Source organism: Denticeps clupeoides, chromosome 10 (assembly GCF_900700375.1).
Source record: "Denticeps clupeoides chromosome 10, fDenClu1.1, whole genome shotgun sequence".
Lineage (NCBI taxonomy): Eukaryota > Metazoa > Chordata > Actinopteri > Clupeiformes > Denticipitidae > Denticeps > Denticeps clupeoides.
Window position 1 is genome coordinate 15219225 of NC_041716.1, and position 19083 is coordinate 15238307.

A 19083-nucleotide genomic window follows, 5' to 3' on the forward strand; every position below is an offset into this window, starting at 1 on the left:
GGAAAAAAAAAAAAAAAAAAAAAAAAAAAAAAACTGAACAAGGAAGCCCAGGGGCATAGAGATGCTGCTCAGTCAGCATTTCAGTCCAGTTTCAACTGCTTTTTGGCCGTGGTTCCCTTCTTATCTTCAGCGTCGTTATCCTCCTCGTTGTCACTGTTTGCCCAACTTTTCTTCAGAGGTGTCAGCTCAGGTGCAATGATATCTCCATCCTAGGAGGACAGGATATGATGACATTTATCAAGGGGACAGCATGCTGCAGTGACACAATTGAAAGTGTTTGTGTATCTGTGCTGGGATCATTCATGGTCTTATATATATATATATATATATATATATAAATGATATATTTATTTTTCTTATTTAACTTGAATAAGTATTTTGGCACTTCTGTATCAAACCATCCTTGTCATGTGCCTGCTCTCTTTAAATTGTATTAAGAATGCCACAAAGAGTGACATTTAAAAAAAAAAAAAAAAAAAACATTTGCAACACAGAGACCAGGTTTCTTCAGTCAGGGCACCCTTTGACTCTTTTGGCGTTTCCTGACATGGGTGTTTCAGGAACTGTGCTGTGCACCGATAGGTTACCTTAGGTTTGGTGAAGTTTTTCTCCATACACCATTTGACAAAGTACTTCTTGGCTGCCTGCAAACTGGCCTCATCAGTCTTCTTGCAATATACCTGGATCACATGCTCCGCAAACTTCTCAGGGAGGAGCTGGGAGACCTGGTGGGAATCACAACCATTCAGCTAACCACAAGAACTGGACATTCCCCATTCATCAGCCTTAAAAATCACTTAAAGGATTCTGAATCATGTTCCAATGTTAGTGGAGGACCAAGGTGTGGAGCACTAGGACCAATAGGGCCCCTTTTGTCACCAGAACATCGCAACACATCAAGGCATGACCTCCACTAGACCAAGCAGTCAAGAGGTGAAGTAATGCAAATTGTGAGGTTGTCCATCTGTTTATGGAACATTTCAACACATGCTTGACTGGATTGAGATCTGGAGGATTTGAAGGTCAAGTAAACCCCTCAAGCCCTCCCTGCTGAAAGAGGGCACTGCCATCAGGGAATAGTGTTTCCATGAAGGGGGACATTTGGATCCATATGGATGCTGGACACAAGATGTACCATACTGCACCCAGGTGCCATGTCTTCAAGGTAAGTCCCACACGCGACCAGTATACACAATGTGAGCGAAAAGTAATTCATTCAGACCAGGAAACCTTCTTCAACCACTCCATGGTTCAGGTGCAACTTTCCTGTTTTCCAAAACTTTCCTGTTTTGCAGGTCTGGAGATGAAACGTCTAGCTGTGTCATAAAATAGGGAAAGTGGCCTAGCAGTTAAGGAAACGGACACATAATCAGAAAGATTGCCGGTTCGAAGCAAAGGTACAACTGAGCAAAGCACAGTCCCCACACACTGCTCCCTGGGCGCCTTTCATGGCTGCTCGCTGCTTCACCCAAACACTTCACTTTTCAAAAGTGAACCAACTCCTTACGAATGCCTATTATAAGAGGAAAAAAAAGTTCACTTGCTGCATAATGCATCCCAGCCACTGCCAGATGCCACTGGCATCAGATAATCTATGCTTTTCACGCCACCTTTCAGGGGTCTTAATGTTATGTTGTGGTTAGAGTCCGCACAAAACACAAATTCTTTTTTTAAACATTTTTTTTTAATCTACCTGATTTTTCCGGATTTTGATTGCTTTGGTGTGGTCGTTTTTGCAATAAAAGTAGACGTTGTCGATGGGGTTCTTGCCTTTCATTCCGTAGTCCATGTAGATGACCTGTGAAGTCAGGCTGTTACTAATGGAATAAAATGACAGAACAGCTCCTTTCAAAATGGATGGTGTGACAGTGGTCTTACAGTAACTATAAAATCCTCCTGTGTGAGGACCACTGTTGCGGAATCAGGTTTGGAATCTGCAAGTTCCTTTGTCCAGTTCAAAAATTTACCCTGAAAAATATTTGAACATACAAGTTATCATGCGCCGCCCCCACATCATCATCATCAACCGTGGCCAGCACTTTCTATCAGTGTAGCACATCCTGCATGAACTGATAAACACCCGGTCCTCGCAGTTCTCAATGTGGAGCCACTTAATAAAGTGCAACACAGTGTCTGCAAATACAGAAATGATGACTGATGAGTGGATGAACCTTTGTGTCTGGGGGTCTGGGCATGTCTAGCATTTATGCTTGTAGCCTTTCACATTACTGTACTTTGTCATCTCGCTCTACTTATTGTCCATCCAGTGTATTACACATGTAATATGCTCACCTGGTAGGATCCCAATGGCATGGGCTCCTCTGGAGAAGTCTGTCCCACACATTTATAAAGACGACGGCACACAATGTTTTGGATGATTTGCCTGGCTTCGCTCAGCTCTTGTGAGGATGAGTACAGGATCTGTTCAAAAATGTGATCTGATGGAAACAAAGTACATTTGTTCACATACTGCATTTTTAAAACCTTACACTGTGTAAAACAACTGCATGTGAACAACTGCAAATGAACAGCAAACTTAAAAGTGAATGTGTCCTCTGCTTTTAACCACCACCCTTGGTGAGCAGTGTGCAGCCATGACAGGCGCCCGGGGAGCAGTGTGTGGGGACGGTGCTTTGCTCAGTGCCACCTTAGCAGCTCGGGATTCAAAAAGACAACCTTCTGATTACAGGCCGCTTCCTTATCCACTATGCCACCACTGCCCCATTTGATGGGTGTTACAAAATTTATCCAATAATAAAGGAGAACCTGATTCTTAAAAGCAGGGTAATTAAAATCTAGGAGTGCATTGATGGGAGCAACAGTTGAGATTGAGTATACTAGGTTCAAACCTCACTTTCTACCACTACGTCCCTGAGCAAGACCTTTAACCTGAGACAGACTGTCCCTTAAACTACTGATTGTAAGTCACTCTGGATAAGGATGCATGCTAAATCGCAAAAATAGAGCTATTATGTTAATGCAGGATACCAAGTAGTGCAGTGTGGTGTGTTTGTGTGTGCTTATGGGGATCAACTCTCTTATTTACTGAGAACCAAAGTTAGCATTCTAACAAACTGCTTGGTGAGATGCTGGCGAACGTGCCCATTGTCTGCAGATTCATTTAGCTCTTATATTCTTTTCACAGCCTGTGGAACACAACTGATATTTTTAAGAATGCAAGAAATGCACATCCATAATATAACACCTAATATTATGTTAAAATCTATGTTTCCAAACCTGTGAGTTTGGTGTAGGCCTCCATGTCTTTTATGGCTGTGGAGATGGTGTAAATTTGCCCCCCAGATCCCTGAATCTTGATGTATGGATCCGCCTTCTCAAGGGCCTCTGTAATCCTGCATCAGAAAAAAAAATAGTTTACTCGCCGTACTGTAACCTGAGATTAGTACCGTTTAATATTTCCATTTAATGAACGGCACACGAGAAATGTTTAGGATTTGCCATAATACTCAAGACAATTAAAAAATACTATGCTAACATAATTTCCAAGGAAATCTGTTATTCACTAAATGTGTGAGGCAGGTAAACATAAAAGGAAAACACACAAATAACAACTGCACAATATCCATTAACAATAAGACCTTTCACCTAAAATGTAACTGAAACTTGAGAATCTATCAACTTGTGCATTACTGCTATAGGTTTAGCCTTTAGGATTAGCGTTCGAGGCAGGACTCCCTCAAAAGAAGTGACCGAATCGCGTACATGGTCTCGATGATGTTCGCCACCTTGTGCTGGTAAGCCCTGCGGTGCAGGCAGTTCCTGGTGTGAAACATGTCGTACAGGTTGCCCACTTCCTGCACGAAACGGAAACAACATTAATATTCTGGTCAGCAACACAAATTTAAACTTTGCACTCCAATTCTGTACACTACTACTATACCTACTGTTTACTTTAACCCATTAAGATTTGTACAAACTGCTGCACAACATATTTCCTTTGCAATAAATGAATAAATAAATAAAAACCTTGTCTCTTGTGCAAATGTGCTTCTTCCCCTTAACTTCACAAACACGAGCAAATTTGAGAAACCGCCTGTAGTCAAAGTTGTTCTGGATGCCGAGGTGGTAACAGTCTCTGTAAAAAAAAAGAAAAGATCACGGCGGTGACCAAACCAGCAAAGGGAAGGCAGAATGAATGTGAGGAAGCAGCTGCCATTTCCCGAAGGCCAGAAAAGGAGAAGTAATGTTAAAGTAATGTGCTCTTATGCCACTAAAAGCACCTTGACCTGGGACACCAAGCAGAATATCTTGAATTTCAGACAATTGCTATGTTTGCACAAAATGAAGAAGTGATTTAAATAAAAAAAAAAAAAAATAATAATAATAATAATAATACACACCGAGCAAAATAGTCCCACTTGTCCACATCGATGCCGTTCCTCCTGTTTGCCACAATCTCGTACAGGAAAGACTTCTCCTCAGACCTGCCTTTGTAGGGCCACTAAATAGAAAAAGAATGAGTTTACAATTTAATGCGGAAATTTAAATGCGGCCTACGGCTACACTTGCACTGCATGTAACTCACAGGGCTTTGAGTTTTACTGGGCGAGTCGGGATCTTCAAGAGGGCCTGCAATCTGCTCTTTAATGAACAGAAGGTCACCGGGTAACGTCAAGCCATGTTCCTCCATCACAGACTCCAAACAGTTGACTTTCACCAAGTGGTCAAACATCTGCACCGATGCCACCTCATGCTGTAATGAATACATCTTGTAGTGAGTTGGTGGCAAAAGAAATGTGTGCGAGCCAAAGTAAATGTCCCGTAAATAGAAATGCTACACCACCTTCCATTTGGAGTCAGGGAGGAGCTTTGGGATAAACATACAATCATACATATGAGAGAAGGGTCCATGTCCTGAAAGCAGAACAAGGGAATACATTCATTCATCAGACGGCATTTAGGCACATTTGCACAATCCACTAACCAAGAATTAATATAAATCAGATCTTTTTTTCTTCTTTGCTTACCCAGATCGTGACAAAGGCCGGCAATCTGGACACACAATATGTCCTGCCGGGTTATAAGCAACTCTGGTTGCCTTTCGTTCAGGGACTGGACAAGTCGACCAGCCAGGTAGCCCACCCTGTATCAACAAATAAACACAAACACTATCAAATGAGAGATCTTGGTTCTACAACTGTGAACCAAGAATGCACGGCTTGAACAAGCAGTGAACAAAACAAGGAATGACGAGAACAAACACACACCCAACTGAGTGTTCGAATCGGTTGTGAGACGCCCCTGGGAACACCAGGTACGTTCCTCCAAGCTGCTTGATGTGCCGGAGCCTCTGGAATTGAGGCGTGTCTATGATGCGGATCAGCAGGGGGTGGAGCTCAATGTGGCCATGAATGGGGTCGTTGAAGACCTGGGGGACAGGAACGTTTACGCTATCTTTGCAAGGAAGCCGCAGGGTTGAGCATTTTCCTCTGTGCCGACGGTACCACTACCTTCATGACATCATGGGTAATCTGCCACAGCTTCCGGATGCTGTGAAGGATTCTGAGTCGCTCTCCCAGAGGCCTGAAACGATCAGAGCAGACAGGAACATCCTTTCATGCCCATGCATGCTTTATATCTGTTCTGCTCTTCCCTCGGGCGGAAGTGGGAGAGGGAGCTAATTACAGGTATGTGGCAAAAACCAGGGAACACACACATCTAGCATCACACAATAATTCACCATTCAAAAGTTAAAGCCATTTAGAAAATGTCCTTGTTTTTCCTTGAATAAAACATGAAATTTGTTTGAATATTAGTCCTTGTAGTCAAAGCCACATCTGCTGATGAACGAGGAACAGTACTTGGCCAGTTTTATTGCTTCTTTAAATCAAGTCGACTGATTTCAGCTCTATTAAGGTAATTGAAAGGGGATCTCTAGTAATTAATGAAGCTTTTAAAGTGACAGACTTGGGTAAACGAACACAACCTTCCACCGGAACACGAGGTAAAAGGAAGACACTCATCTAGACTCTTCTCCGTCTTGGCCCCTTGATGGTGGAATGAACTTCCCCTTGAGGTCAGAACAGCTCAGTCACTGAGTATTTTCAAATGGCAGCTCAAGACCTTCCTCTTCAGAGAATATTTAGATTAACTTGTAACCTTCTCATTGTCTTACTTATGTACAGAACCTACAACAAGAGTGAATAAAAAGATTGTATTCATAGTTGGGGGTCCTAGTGAACTAGAACTGATCACTTCATCGATGGTAACTTGAAAGCATGTTGTAAGTCGCTCTGGATAAGGGCATCTGCCAAATGCCTTAAATGTAAATGTAATTTTTGCTCACAAACGTCCTCTCTACATGTATACAGATATTTAAATAAGTCTGGACTTTTTAATGCACCAAACTATTATTTACTATCAAAAACTAGGACGTTTCCAAAGACCCTAAACATTTGAATGGTAGTGTTCAAATAAAATCATCACCACGGAGATCTGATCCGATGAACTCACCTTATGCCCATCTTCTCCATGTCCATGTCACTTAAGTAGCGAAGACCCAGCCCAGTAATTCCATGATCTGTGGAGATCACGTACCTCATGAGACACATCAAACATCACTGCTGTGTCCTACGCAAGGCATGAGGCCTTGAACGGGGTCAGGGTGGAATAAACACCCGCACAATAACACTCAAATGATCTCAACAGGATCCCTACGTCTCCCTGCTGCTGAGGGAGAACCTTGAGACTAATGGATTCCCAGACAAAACAAATACACACAAGATCCCACATTCCTCATGGGAACCAGACAAGGGGTTTAAAACCAAGGCTGCTTCACGTATGTACACAATTATTATTATTATTACACTTTTTTTGTGAGTGAAAAGGTTTTTTTTGCACAGGCAATTTATTAAATAAAAAAGGCGGGGGTTATTATTAATTAATAAAGGAAAAATTTAAACAGAATAATAAAATAAGAATATCAACAATAGGATGGAAGGAACGAGGATTATTAGGAAATAGAGCAGAACTGGTCCAGCAGTGGAAGGAGCCGGGAGAGTTACCTCGGAACGTCGCTTCCCACTGGCCGAGCCGCTCTCCCTGTAAGAAGCGGCATGTGGCGTCAACGTCCCACTTGCTGAAGTCGGCGTCCCGGTCCGGCTCGGCGCGCTGCCACCGCCTCTCCGGGGATTTAAAGCCGCCATTCTCCGCCGGCGACGCCTCCTCCTCCTCTCTCTGGCGCTTTCGGTTGTCCATGACACGGGGCGCCTCGAGCCGGAAAAGAGTCGCACACCGCGCCTGAACCCTGAATATTCTCCCTCTCCTCTCCGGACACCCAAACATCACGGCGGCCGGCCGGTCGAGAGACGGCTCGCTGGCGCCACCTCTGGTTCGGAGTGCAATTGAACACCTCTACCTCTACTCATTGTCTTATAAAATATCCTAATTAAATACGTTTTCATTGTTAAATGAATACATAAAATATTCTTTTTTTTTGAAGATGAATGCCTATAGATATTTATTCTTTTTACATGCCTTCTCCATGTTAATAATAACAACAACATTTATTTCTCATACAGCCCAAAATCAGTTTGTCACAATGGGCTTTAACACCCCACACGAGGGGAAAAAAAAAAAAAAAAAACAGAGTGGGACGCCCTTCCAGGGTCGAGTGAGCCTGTGATTGGTGTCAGTGCAGGGTTGGTCATGATTTGTCCATGGAATTTTTTTTTTATTATTGTGCAGTATAGAGGAACTACCCCAGGTAAATAAGCCTACTGTGCATCCCATTTGTTTCTCGTTTCACTGTAATAGGAGCCTCATTGTCTAGCCTTTCTGTACACTGGGCTGTATACAGCTGAGACGCCAATGAAGTTTACTTTGATGCTGAAAAACACAATTAAGTTTGCATGAAATCCATCATTTTACGCACCATTATTCAGATTACACAAATTTGCATGCCATAGCCCACCAGTCAGAAACCCTACAGAATGTGTTTCACATAATTAATCTTTATTCATTGCTAATCCATTTATCAGTTATCTAATGAATGATATAATCATACAAATGCCAACAGTTGTACCAATGTGCAACTAATGTTTAGCACTACATTTGTATAATTCAGTCAGCTACAGGTAGCACACCGGTTTGATTAAAAATTTTCTTGTTCAAACATACAAACAAGTGTTGTTTTTCAATCCAAAAAACTCAATAAAAGCAGTAATATGTAAAACACAGCAACTATGCATTTTAAGACCGTATCCAGATATAAAAAGCTATAATGATATAATTAAAATGCAAATAGCACTTGCATAGCAGAAAATGACCCAAGCTAATTGGAAAAATACTACAGATTAGTATTAATTATTAAATTATTGTATTAATTAAATAAAATGAAACCATAACTCATTGAGTAGAAATTCTTCATCCATTCATAGTTTAAATTGTGCATATTACCTTATTGTAGCTGCGAGTTGTATAGTAGTAGAGTTCGATATACTACAGTCATCTACTATGTGTTTTAAAATCTTGGGGAAATGTAGTTCTGAAAAATTCTATTAAACCGGGTATTTCCCTCCATAAATTATATTCAGAATGTAAAGTGCGATAATGACCAACTGTTTTGAGTTTTTGGTGCTGACTGGGATAGGTGAAATGTATAACCATTTCTTCACTACTGACACTTCCAACACTTCCCTGATGAGAGGGGAGGGTTTTCACACAAGTAAAGGGTTATCCAGCACAGCCACCCCCGCCGCTACTCCTCCATCAGAATACTCCACGCTCTTGGTCCTCAGGAGGTGGCCAACACATTCGTTCATCACCATGTCCTTTCCATGCCTGCGAAAACATAGTCCACTGTCAGCAAAACTCCACACACGGTAAAAGCCGCTTTGTCTCACATGGAGATAATTATTTGTGAATTTTGAAACTAAACTACCACACCATTAAAGTGAAAAGGGAAAGTGAAGTGATTGTCATTGATAAAAACTGCAGCACAGCACACTGTGACCTTTGCTTTTAACAATTACCCTTGGTGAGCATTGGGCAGCCATGACAGGCGCCCGGAGAGCAGTGTTTACTCAAATATATTTCTTGATTCAGCAACAAAATGTAACAAGATTCACAAATGCATTAATCTGATGCACAAATGTCAGGGCACTTATATATATAGTGGTGAATAAATGTTTGTGAATACCCTTACATTTATTTGTGGATTTGTGAATAAAGCGCTAAAAGGGAATTTTCCCAAATGTGTTTTTTTTTTTTTCCAAAAGGTAGCCAATCAAATGTCTCCTGAGGTTCCAGCCAATCATATCAACTGATGTTTGAGAGTGTAGGTGCATTATGTGGCTGATGTGATTAATAATAGTAATAGCAGTTAATATATATATATTAGTGGTGGGCCGTTGCTGTGTTAACGTGAGACTCTTATCGGGCGATAAAAACAAATATCGGCGTTAATCTATTCACAAAGTTGGGTTGGGAGATGGGTCTACGCAAGCTATTGTGCCGGAGTTAAATGGTTACACTAGATTTATAAGTATATTTCTTCTTTCTTGTGTCTTTTATTTTCTTATTTCCTCAAGACTTATTTTGATTTTGAGACCCGGTTTAGTTCTCTTGGACACATGGCGTAAGTTGTGAGACGTGTGTGGGGTTTGTGTGCAAAAAGTTATTTCTTTCATTTTAATTTATGTACATATTAGGAATATTTTACATGTGTGTTATTTTGTGAATATTTTTTTAATGTTCTTTTAATACTGTATATTGTAGAGAGAAGTGCAGAAAACCGCGATGTGTGACGCGATGTTCTGACGCGATCTTGCTTTTTGTACAGAAAACACTTTGCACAGAAAATCTCTTGGGTGTCAGCTCATCATTTGTGGTTCAAGAAACGAAATCAAAAAGTTACACAACGCAGAAGAAGAACTGCTACACTATGATGACTTTCACCTTGATATTTTAGCGCGGATGTATACCTAGCCGAATTGCACTGTAGGGGGCGAGAACGAGTCTTCGAACTGTGAAATTACCACATCAAACGTGACGTGGTAACATGGATGCAGCTATTTAAGTTTGTGATGCATTTTGGAAACAGGAGATGAGCCCCTGGTCTAATGCACCACCTGGCTTGAGAAACCCGTTCTCAAAGACTTAGTCATTATTTGGGTAGCACACATATTCTGAATGTCTTCGGCAGAATTCAAATGAGCCATTCTAGATTAATTTTGCTTACTCTATAATATATATATATATATATATATATATATATACACACACACACACACACACACACACAGGCTCATTTGGGAAGAAGCGCTCCAACAGTCATGGACGTGACAGTTCCTGCTGGATTTCTTCGGTCCCGGCCAGGTGTGTGCCAATATCGGAGCACTTAATATATATATAAAAAATTGTCACCAAATACCTGACATAAGCTCCAAAAGCACCCAGTTCACTCAAGCAGGCGTTGAGTCTCAGGGGTTCTCCTGGTCTCAGCAGGTAGTTGTGAGAGGGACGGGGTCTGATCTTGTCCATTAATATGTAGGCAGTCCTCTCTGAGCCACCCTTGACTGCTTCCAGCACCTGGCAGATCTCAGAGCCGTAAATATTGTTTCCTACAAAGAGGATGTGAATCATGTCACCTGTATTGTATTTTAATATGAATATGAACAATATGTCCTTATAAAGTCTTGGCAGATCAGTCGGTAGAGCATCAGACTTTTTTTTTTTATCTGAGGGTAAAGGGTTAAAGTGCGATTGACATCCATAAACCTCGTACTAGGCCCACCTCTTTTCTTCTGGTATATTTACACGTCTCCTCTAGTAGGTGCTATTGCATGTTCTAAGCAAACACAACATTAACACTGTTTACTGTCTCACCTCCTCCTTCCCTTTGAGGTTTTAACACAAAGACATCTGGTTCAGCCAAAGCCATGGCTACTGTCCGGTCACCTTCTTCTCCCTAAATGGAGCACACAGGTACCAACAACCACTGCAAACCTCCAAGAACGTTGGTCTCATGTGAATTAGATGGAAATAATAGGAACATAAAGTTGTGCTTTTGTGTAAGTCTTTTCCCCACCATGTCCAGTGTGTACTGTCCAGCAAATGTGGCCCTGATCTGGTCAACAGCATCAGGCTCATTTGGGAAGAAGCTCTCCAACACTCCTGGACGTGCCAGTTCCTGCTGGACTTTTTTGGTCCCGGCCAGGTGTGTGCCAATATCGGGGCACTTAATAGCAAGTGACCGCTCCATCATCAGCCTCACCTCCCAGCTCTGCAGGAAAAAATAAGGGTGACGAATCACACAAATGTTTTCTTGACATTATTTGCAGGAACACACACAGAACAGGCCAGTTTGGGCCCAACCTTAAATGTTTTTAAGATAAATAATTCAATAATTCTTTTTTATTATGAGAAAACATTAGAAATGCTTACAACAAATATAGCATGTTATTTGCTATAAGCATAATTGAATGGATGTGAAAATTTAATGAAAGAATGAAAGAATAAAATAACTGCAAGCAGCACAGCTTCACGGCACCTTTTCCAGATGTTTACTGAAATAATGTGTCTCCATTGAATCACATCAAATTTGACTGGGTGACCCTGCAGCCTGTTATCAAAAGCCTACCCAGCTGCAGATTCAGAAACCACTCAGTAGGTGGAGCTAGAGAGCAACCATTAACTCCTTCGTGTCAGGTAATTGAAGGAAACAAAACTCGTTAGGAATATGAACGGCTCAGCGAGAAAAAAAAAGAGAGAGAGAGCTCGTAACCGGGTGGATGAGCACTGCATGGAAGAAAACTAAGACAGAGAGAGAGAGAGAGAGACAAAAAGAACATTGTGGCAGACCTGCTCTGTGTAGTTCTGAGGCATGTACCCATTGCGAAAGTACACGATTGCAACTTCTTTTCCACCTCTGAAATACAAGGACACAATTTCCCCAATCTATGAAAACACAAAGTGCACGAATGCAAACTATTGCTTATTAAAAACGCACACAAAAAGCCTCTTCTCCTGATCCAACGACCCTGTTTTGAAAACTTCTTCAAATCTTCTTCTAATCACTGGGATATTTCTGAAAGGAAAAAAAAAAAGCACATCAAAGTGAAATATGACATTCCAATTCATCTGATATTTTAATCAAGCTTGCCTGCAAAGGTTAAAGTTGGCTAGTATTTAATGTAAAAATAACTCTTACCTTTTCCAAAGTTCATTTTCAATATATCGATGGTCATATATGTTCCTCTGGATTTCTTCTACTAGAAACATGACCACAGCCCTGTTGTGGGACATGACCGCTTCATTTGCTTAAACTGCTTTAAGCTGTGCCCATTCTTATTTCATGCTGTCCAACGAGAACCCACCCCTGAGGTTTTTGCAGGCATCACAAATGTAGAATCATTTCGCTTTCCCAACTCACCTTTCAGATCCATAGAGTTCCCAAGCTTTGGCCAAACCTTTGGCAAGCCCCGCTGCTGGGTTGTTGTCGAGGATTTTCTTCTGATCCTCTAATCGTTCGGCAACACCCAGGATGTGCCTTAAAGATGGTCAAGGTCAATACTATATAACTCTAATATATTTTATAGACCACCATATAACTAAAACTGTAGCGCATCACTGCATTTTGAAATAAGGTTATAACAAAGGCCATTACATACCGATGAACATCAGGCATCTGTGAAGTAAGCCCTCCAAAACTGGCAGCAATAGTATTGATCTCAATCTGCTTCAGGGACATGCCTCCGTCCCTGTCCTGGTCCACCATGTAGTCTGAGCGATTCAAACCTAAGACAATGGACTTGAAAGACAAACGGAAGTACGTGGGAAAATACATGTGAAAGTCTGTGTTTCAGGAAACAGATAAAAACGTCTTACTTGTTTTGGACCCTCCTGAAGAACATGCCTGTATATGCTGAAAAGCCGTGCCGTGAAATCATCCACTTTAATTGTGCTGATGTGGGAAAAAAGTTAACAGCATTACTTACTCATATATAATGTGAAAGTGAAGTGATTGTCACATGTGATACACAGCAGCACAGCACACGGTGCACACATTGAAATTTGTCCTCTGCATTTAACCCACCACCCTGAGTGAGCAGTGGGCAGCCATGACAGGCGCCCAGGGAGCGGTGTGTGGGGACGGTGCTTTGCTCAGTGGCACCTCAGTGGCACCGTGGCGGATCGGGATTTGAACCGACAACCTTCTGATTACGGGGCCGCTTCCTTAACCGCTAGGCCACCACTGCCCCGTCAGTATATAGTGAGAGTGAGTATGCGTATATAAAAACACACACAGTACAGGCCAAAGGTTATGTACTTAACAGAAAACGGTGAAATAACTAAAAACATGTTTTTTATTTGTTGGCCCCTTTGCCTTCACTCTGTGCTCCAGCTCACCCCAAACCATCTGGATTGGGTTCAGGTCCGGTGACTGTGGAGGTCAGGTCTCCACTTTTTGTTAAGTACATAACTCCACATGTGTTCATTCATAGTTTTGATGCCTTCAGTGAGAATCTACCAACGTAAATGGTCATGAAAAGAAAGAAAACACATTGAATGAGAAGGTGTGTCCAAACGTTTGACCTGTACTGTTTATATAAGGGGTGTGTATTAGCAAGGATCTCACAATACAAAACGTGTCACGATACATGGGCATACAGCGCCATCCACAGGACTGGAGGATGTAGTCACATGCTGACCTCACTAAATAATTTTTTTTGCAAACAAAAACATCGATATTTGAGGTCCCTGTATGCAATATCACCATGGAATATTTCACAATATAACACCTCTAATGTATATGTAAGTATTTATGTATACACACACACACACACATGCATTTTTAATACACTCATCCAGATATTTACAGATTATTTATTAGATTATAGTGTACTGTCGACATAGTCCTAATGCTACTTATTTTTTCCTTCTCTTATCTTGTACTGTTCACTTTCTGCCGTGACTATGCAAATTTCCTACTTGTGGGACTCTTAAAGGGCGGTACCTGGCCAGCACGTTCTCCAGGAACTCCGGGTCCCGGCTGATCCGGTCCACAAGCCGGTTGAAGAGTGGCTGCGCGGCCAGGGCCTGGAGGAACAGACTCTTCGGCACTGGCGACGGGAAGAGGGCGAACGGGGCGTGTCCGACCACCTGCAGCCAGGTAAACACTGCATCACTGTCACTGTGAAACACTGCAGCACACAAGGAAATGCTTAACACTTTAGACAAACGGTTTAAGACCTTCACAGCTGAGCCTTATCGGGGTTAAGTAGTGGAATTTCTTGCTTTATTGAGGGTTGTGACCCTCAGTTGTGTGGTGCAGAGGTCAGGTTACTACACAGCCGACAGCCCCATAGGACAACTGTTAAAATCCATTATGGCGAGAACCAATCAGTGAACTAAAGAAAAACGAGTGGCCGTCATTACTTTAAGAAACCTGTGGAAATCTGTGCTTCGGTCCCATGAGTCCAAATTTGAGATCTTTGGTTCAAACCGCCGCAGAAAAGGTGAACGGATGGATTCCACGTGGAGGCGACGGGAAGAGGGCGAACGGGGCGTGGCCGGGCACCTGCAGCCAGGTAAACACTGCAGCACACACCGAGACGCTTTTAACCATCACCCATGGTGAGCAGCGGGCAGCCATGACAGGCGTGTGGGGACTCGAACAGTCAACCTTCGGACTACAGCCTGCCGCCGGTGTCCAGTCCAGTGGGACGGAATTAACGTCCACAATCCGGGGGACAAAACAAAGCGCCCGTCGGCGTCGCATTCCTGCCGTGTCTGCGTGTTAGTCACGGTCACTCGGGCCGCCGGCTCTTCCGTCGACGTTCCCGCACCGGCTCACCTCGGAGGAATTGGGCGCGTCTCTGGTCCTCATCAGAAGCCCGTGCAGAAGAGCGGCGTCCCTCGCGACCTCGGCCAGATCCTCGAGCAGCTGCCCGTCGGCCGTCACTTCCTGCGGAATCCCGCCGAACTCCATGCCGGTTCACCTGAGGAGGGCGAGACGGAGACGTACGTCGACTCCGCTCTTTACTTCTTCTCACGCTCCGCTAATATTTAAACAGTTCTGCAATCATTTACATCACAACTCTCCACACGTCAAAGTTCGACCACGCGAGGCCACGTGCCGCAGACGTGACGTTACCTGCGCGCGCCGCCGACGTCCAATAATCACGGCGCGTAACGCGTTCTGCCGCCGATTTATTAAAAAGAAAAAAACACCCCGAGGAGCAGCGCACACGCAGCCGTGGATGAGGAGAAGCGCCCCGTGAAGCCGCCTCACGCGTACATCTGCACGCAGCCAATCATCGACCAGGACGGGACCAACCCGGAAGCAGGAACCCGGCCGGCCTGGGCATAGAGCTACAGCGCTATAGATCGCGCGGCTTACCAGCTGTTCGCTACGAGTCTAGTTCTATGTCTGGACGCAAACCTCCGTTTTGGCCGCGGGGCTTTCCAGTTCCATCAGCATCGCTGAAAATTAAGTCTGAATTTGTTCGGCCACGTTTTTTACTCTGATGTTTCTCAAAATTTATAAAAAAAAAGGAACACAAGGAGAGCTTGATTCTGATGACTGAAGCAGTTGTACGGTAGGTGGCGCTAGTGGGCCACCCTGCAAAATTCTCAAATCCTTCTTTTAATGCTGTACCCTGGGATGGGAAAATGTCAGTTCAACATGATTAATTTGCTTTAGCCAGTCCTAATTCCTTTTGCATTATTCCAAACCATACAGTTCATTCAGCTTCATGTAACAAATCATTCGATCATATAAGAATAATGTTTCTGATGATTTCTAATATCTAATGGTAGTTGAATTTCTCTGTCAACTGGGCTAATCATGATCGTCCAGTACAAGGTCCAGTTAGACGGAGTGGTCCAATTGCACATATCTTGAGTTGAGACTTGATGAGTCTCACAATTTTCCAGTTGTGTAATGTGACTGAGATGCGAACAACTTAATTCCTGCTCGGAGAGTTTGCCCTGGAGTTTTGACTGCAAACTAAAGACTCAGCACTGGCACTACACACCCCTTATTTAAGCAAATGTAACAATGCACTTGCAGCAGGGGGCAGGTGTGAGTTGTTCTGATGAGGGTAAGAGTCAGGCCTCGACCCACTTATTGCTCATGCTGCTCATTGTTAATTGAGATTGTCCGGCAGTGAATCTAATTCCTCACTCCAACCGTGTCCTACATCATGGTCCTGCAGGGTTCACAGAGGCCATTTAGTATATTTCTGCAAAAAAAGCCAGAAACCCTTGTTAAGGATTTACAATAAATCCTGAAATGATCATATTTGCCACTTCATTTGTGTGCGTGAACAAGGCCTCTGTACTTTACTTTCTTGACTTTACTGTACTTGGCAGACGATACAAGGAGAAGACACCAGCAATTCTCATTCGGTTTCCATAGATTCTGAGTTACAAAACTAAGAGCCCTGATAAGGCCTTACTTGTCAGGAATAGAACTTTTGCTAGGGATTTGTTAAGTGCTAGACTATTTTTTTTTGTGAGTGTGTGTTAGACGCATTTGAAATACTTTTTAAACAAGTGAGTTTTCACGTCTGCGCGTCTGTTGTATAGGCATGGAACAGGCCTGTTTGGGCTATCCCATAGGCTGTGTGGTTTCCAAGTATAAAAAGTTTACGTGAGCGCGTGGCCATTGTTCTGCTGGAGGCTCCGGAGCCCGGCGGGGGTTTAGATGGAAGGGGGGATATGTTGCCGTCAAGCCGACTTTTAAAATAGAAAGACAGCTGTAGGTGATCGCACCGGTGCGAGCGGGAGACAGGGAGACGGGTGAAAGGCGGGCACTGTAGTCTCCCCACGCCGGACTGCCGAAAGGCAGATTAGCTCGTCTTTTGCGGGTCGGACAGGGACAACAGGCACGAAATATTAGAAGATCAGGGGGTTAGCTGCATCGCCTAAAGACGGACTCAGCTAAAGCCAGTTGTTTTTCCCCGTGTAGTCCACAGACTATTTGGGTTTCACAAGCACACATACATCAGCAGATATACAGACATGCGCATATAACAAAATAAAATGTCATTTCTTTTTTGTTTAATCAGAAATATTTTTATTGATCAATGAAACAAAACAGCTTTTTATATATATAAAAAAAACTAAACCAAAAAAATGAAACCACATGTAAAATAAGTAAAAGAGACAGTCGCCCCAGTTCTCTGTACACCCAGTCAAGGGGAGGATACGGTCTAATCAGGAAGCTCAAGGTTCTTAAAGTATTGTAGGAAAGGGTCACACGTTTTGTGAGATTTCTCACATGATTTCTTAAGGGAGTAGCGAATATTTTCAAGGCTTAAGATAGAAATGATATCTCTCAGCCTTTGCACAGCGGTGGGCGAGCATTTACAACAGTAAAAATTTTTCGATTTGATATTATTTTATTTGGATAATTTCTAAATCGGCCTAATCGTTTGAATGGTTGCACACACACATAAAATGTGTGCTCTGAATCCTCTGTGAGGACTGATGAACTGATCATCATTGGTACCACCAGTCACCTGCTAAAGATGCATTTCAGTCTTTTATTTGAAGCTCACCTGACTCCGGTTCAGCGGTGTTTATTAGCACAACGTTATTCCAGCAAAGCCAGCCCACTGTGGTATTCATAGATGAATTCCTATGGCTGCCCCGTGAGATGAGGTCACAGATTCATGGGGCCAGCGCTGTGTGAAAGCATGTCCATAAATCAGGGCAAAGCTCACAGTCTGGAGAAAATGATCACGGAGACTGGATTTATGCTTACAATCGAGCAAACAAGGTTTATTTTCTGGCTTTTTTATGGCTTTTTAGATAAGAAGCAGAATCTCAAAAGCCAAACGTAGATCAGTTAGATTAAGTGAGAAAAAAAGTATAATGAAGTGTAATATTAATACAAGAGTAATTCAACACAACAACATCAACAAGAGGAAAAAAACTTAATTTGACTTAAAAAAAAACTGGAAAAAAGATAAAACTTTGTGACACTAATAATAAAAAAACTCAGATATTTAGGATATTAAGAGTTATATAACTTTACAAGATCTATAAGCAAAAAAGGAATTCTATTTGTGCAATTGATCAACCTTGCCATAAAACATAAAGATGTATATTAATTTAACTTAGATTCATTTGAGATGAGGTGAAATAGACATCACATTATGCTCAATATGCCCATCAAACACTAAATATAAAGAAAAGCCCAGGCATGATTTAAAGTATGAAAGGCCCTCCACATAATGTCGCCACCGTCCAATGAGAGCGGAGCAGGTCCAGTAATCCGAATACTTCCCACTTTTACTGCCCTGCATCAAAGTTTGTTTTATACCTTGATGCCGGCTCTGTTATGCAGGGCAGCACCAGAGCCGAGTGACTCTTTAGCCCGTTAGTCTCCGATTGGAATGTGGGCTATTGGGAACGGGAGTTGTATTCTCGTCTATTTTTGGGAGGCTCTGTTAGGTCTGGTCTCCGTGCAAGGACACTTATCTCTACTTTTGCTCTCAAGGTCATGATGTATTGTGTTTAGTTCCTTTTCAGTTTAGGACATGTTGGGATCACAATTATGACGTATTTGCCATTTGTCCAAATCACATAATGTGAATGTTTAAAATTGTGAATTAATTAGCATTTTGACAATTTTTAATAAAGGAAAACTGGAAAAAAAGAAACCCCATCAAGTTTAAATTAATACAAAGTGAAAAAAATGATCTAAATGGATTTGAATAGAAAAAAAGTTAAACATAATGATTATTTTGTGAAAAAAAACTTCCATCTGCTGCAAATACAACTGGTTTTATTTTGGGTGTTCTAGATGTTAATTTGTTAAAGATATAAAAAGAAAACCAATAAAATGGCATCATTCCATTGGACATTAAGACTAATTGTCACTAATAATGAGCTTCCCTCCATTTATGCAAATACTATATCCATTTCCAGATACCATAGTCTTTTACAGCAGTATCAATGTTTGGACAGGATTTTTAGTTCAATCTATTGAACCATGTTACATTATTGTTCTGTAGGCGTAGCTCAAATGAAGAGTTCAGCTAAACTTAATAATAAATAAAACCAACACGAAAACAAATCTAGAATGTGTGTGTCATTTACAGTGTGTCA

The 19083-nt window shown here is 42.2% G+C and overlaps 2 protein-coding genes across 3 annotated transcripts; both read right to left on the bottom strand.

Moving 5' to 3' along the window:
• Positions 1 to 58: 58 nt before the first annotated feature.
• LOC114798673 (deoxynucleoside triphosphate triphosphohydrolase SAMHD1-like) lies at positions 59 to 7305 on the bottom strand. Of its 2 annotated transcripts, XM_028994558.1 has the most exons (16): positions 7026 to 7305; positions 6475 to 6541; positions 5472 to 5544; positions 5229 to 5389; positions 4989 to 5104; positions 4805 to 4875; positions 4547 to 4714; positions 4362 to 4462; positions 3988 to 4096; positions 3724 to 3815; positions 3238 to 3353; positions 2293 to 2438; positions 1879 to 1968; positions 1694 to 1798; positions 588 to 725; positions 59 to 209 (listed from the first exon to the last, which is right to left on the bottom strand). In XM_028994558.1, exons 1-16 carry the CDS (start codon positions 7303 to 7305, stop codon positions 81 to 83), a joined length of 1962 nt encoding a protein of 653 aa, XP_028850391.1. In that variant the 3' UTR covers positions 59 to 80. The 2 variants fall into 2 exon arrangements, with proteins under 2 accessions (XP_028850391.1, XP_028850392.1); XM_028994559.1 differs by lacking the exon at positions 7026 to 7305 and having other exon boundaries at positions 6448 to 6541.
• Positions 7306 to 7670: 365 nt separating this feature from the next.
• LOC114798674 (glutathione synthetase-like) lies at positions 7671 to 15289 on the bottom strand. The gene is made up of 13 exons (XM_028994560.1): positions 15119 to 15289; positions 14819 to 14963; positions 13979 to 14124; positions 12850 to 12925; positions 12633 to 12772; positions 12395 to 12511; positions 12173 to 12253; positions 11972 to 12049; positions 11824 to 11890; positions 11051 to 11245; positions 10849 to 10930; positions 10394 to 10583; positions 7671 to 8802 (listed from the first exon to the last, which is right to left on the bottom strand). The coding sequence occupies exons 2-13, from the start codon at positions 14951 to 14953 to the stop codon at positions 8679 to 8681; spliced, it is 1431 nt and encodes a 476-aa protein (XP_028850393.1). The 5' UTR covers positions 14954 to 14963; positions 15119 to 15289; the 3' UTR covers positions 7671 to 8678.
• Positions 15290 to 19083: the final 3794 nt, after the last annotated feature.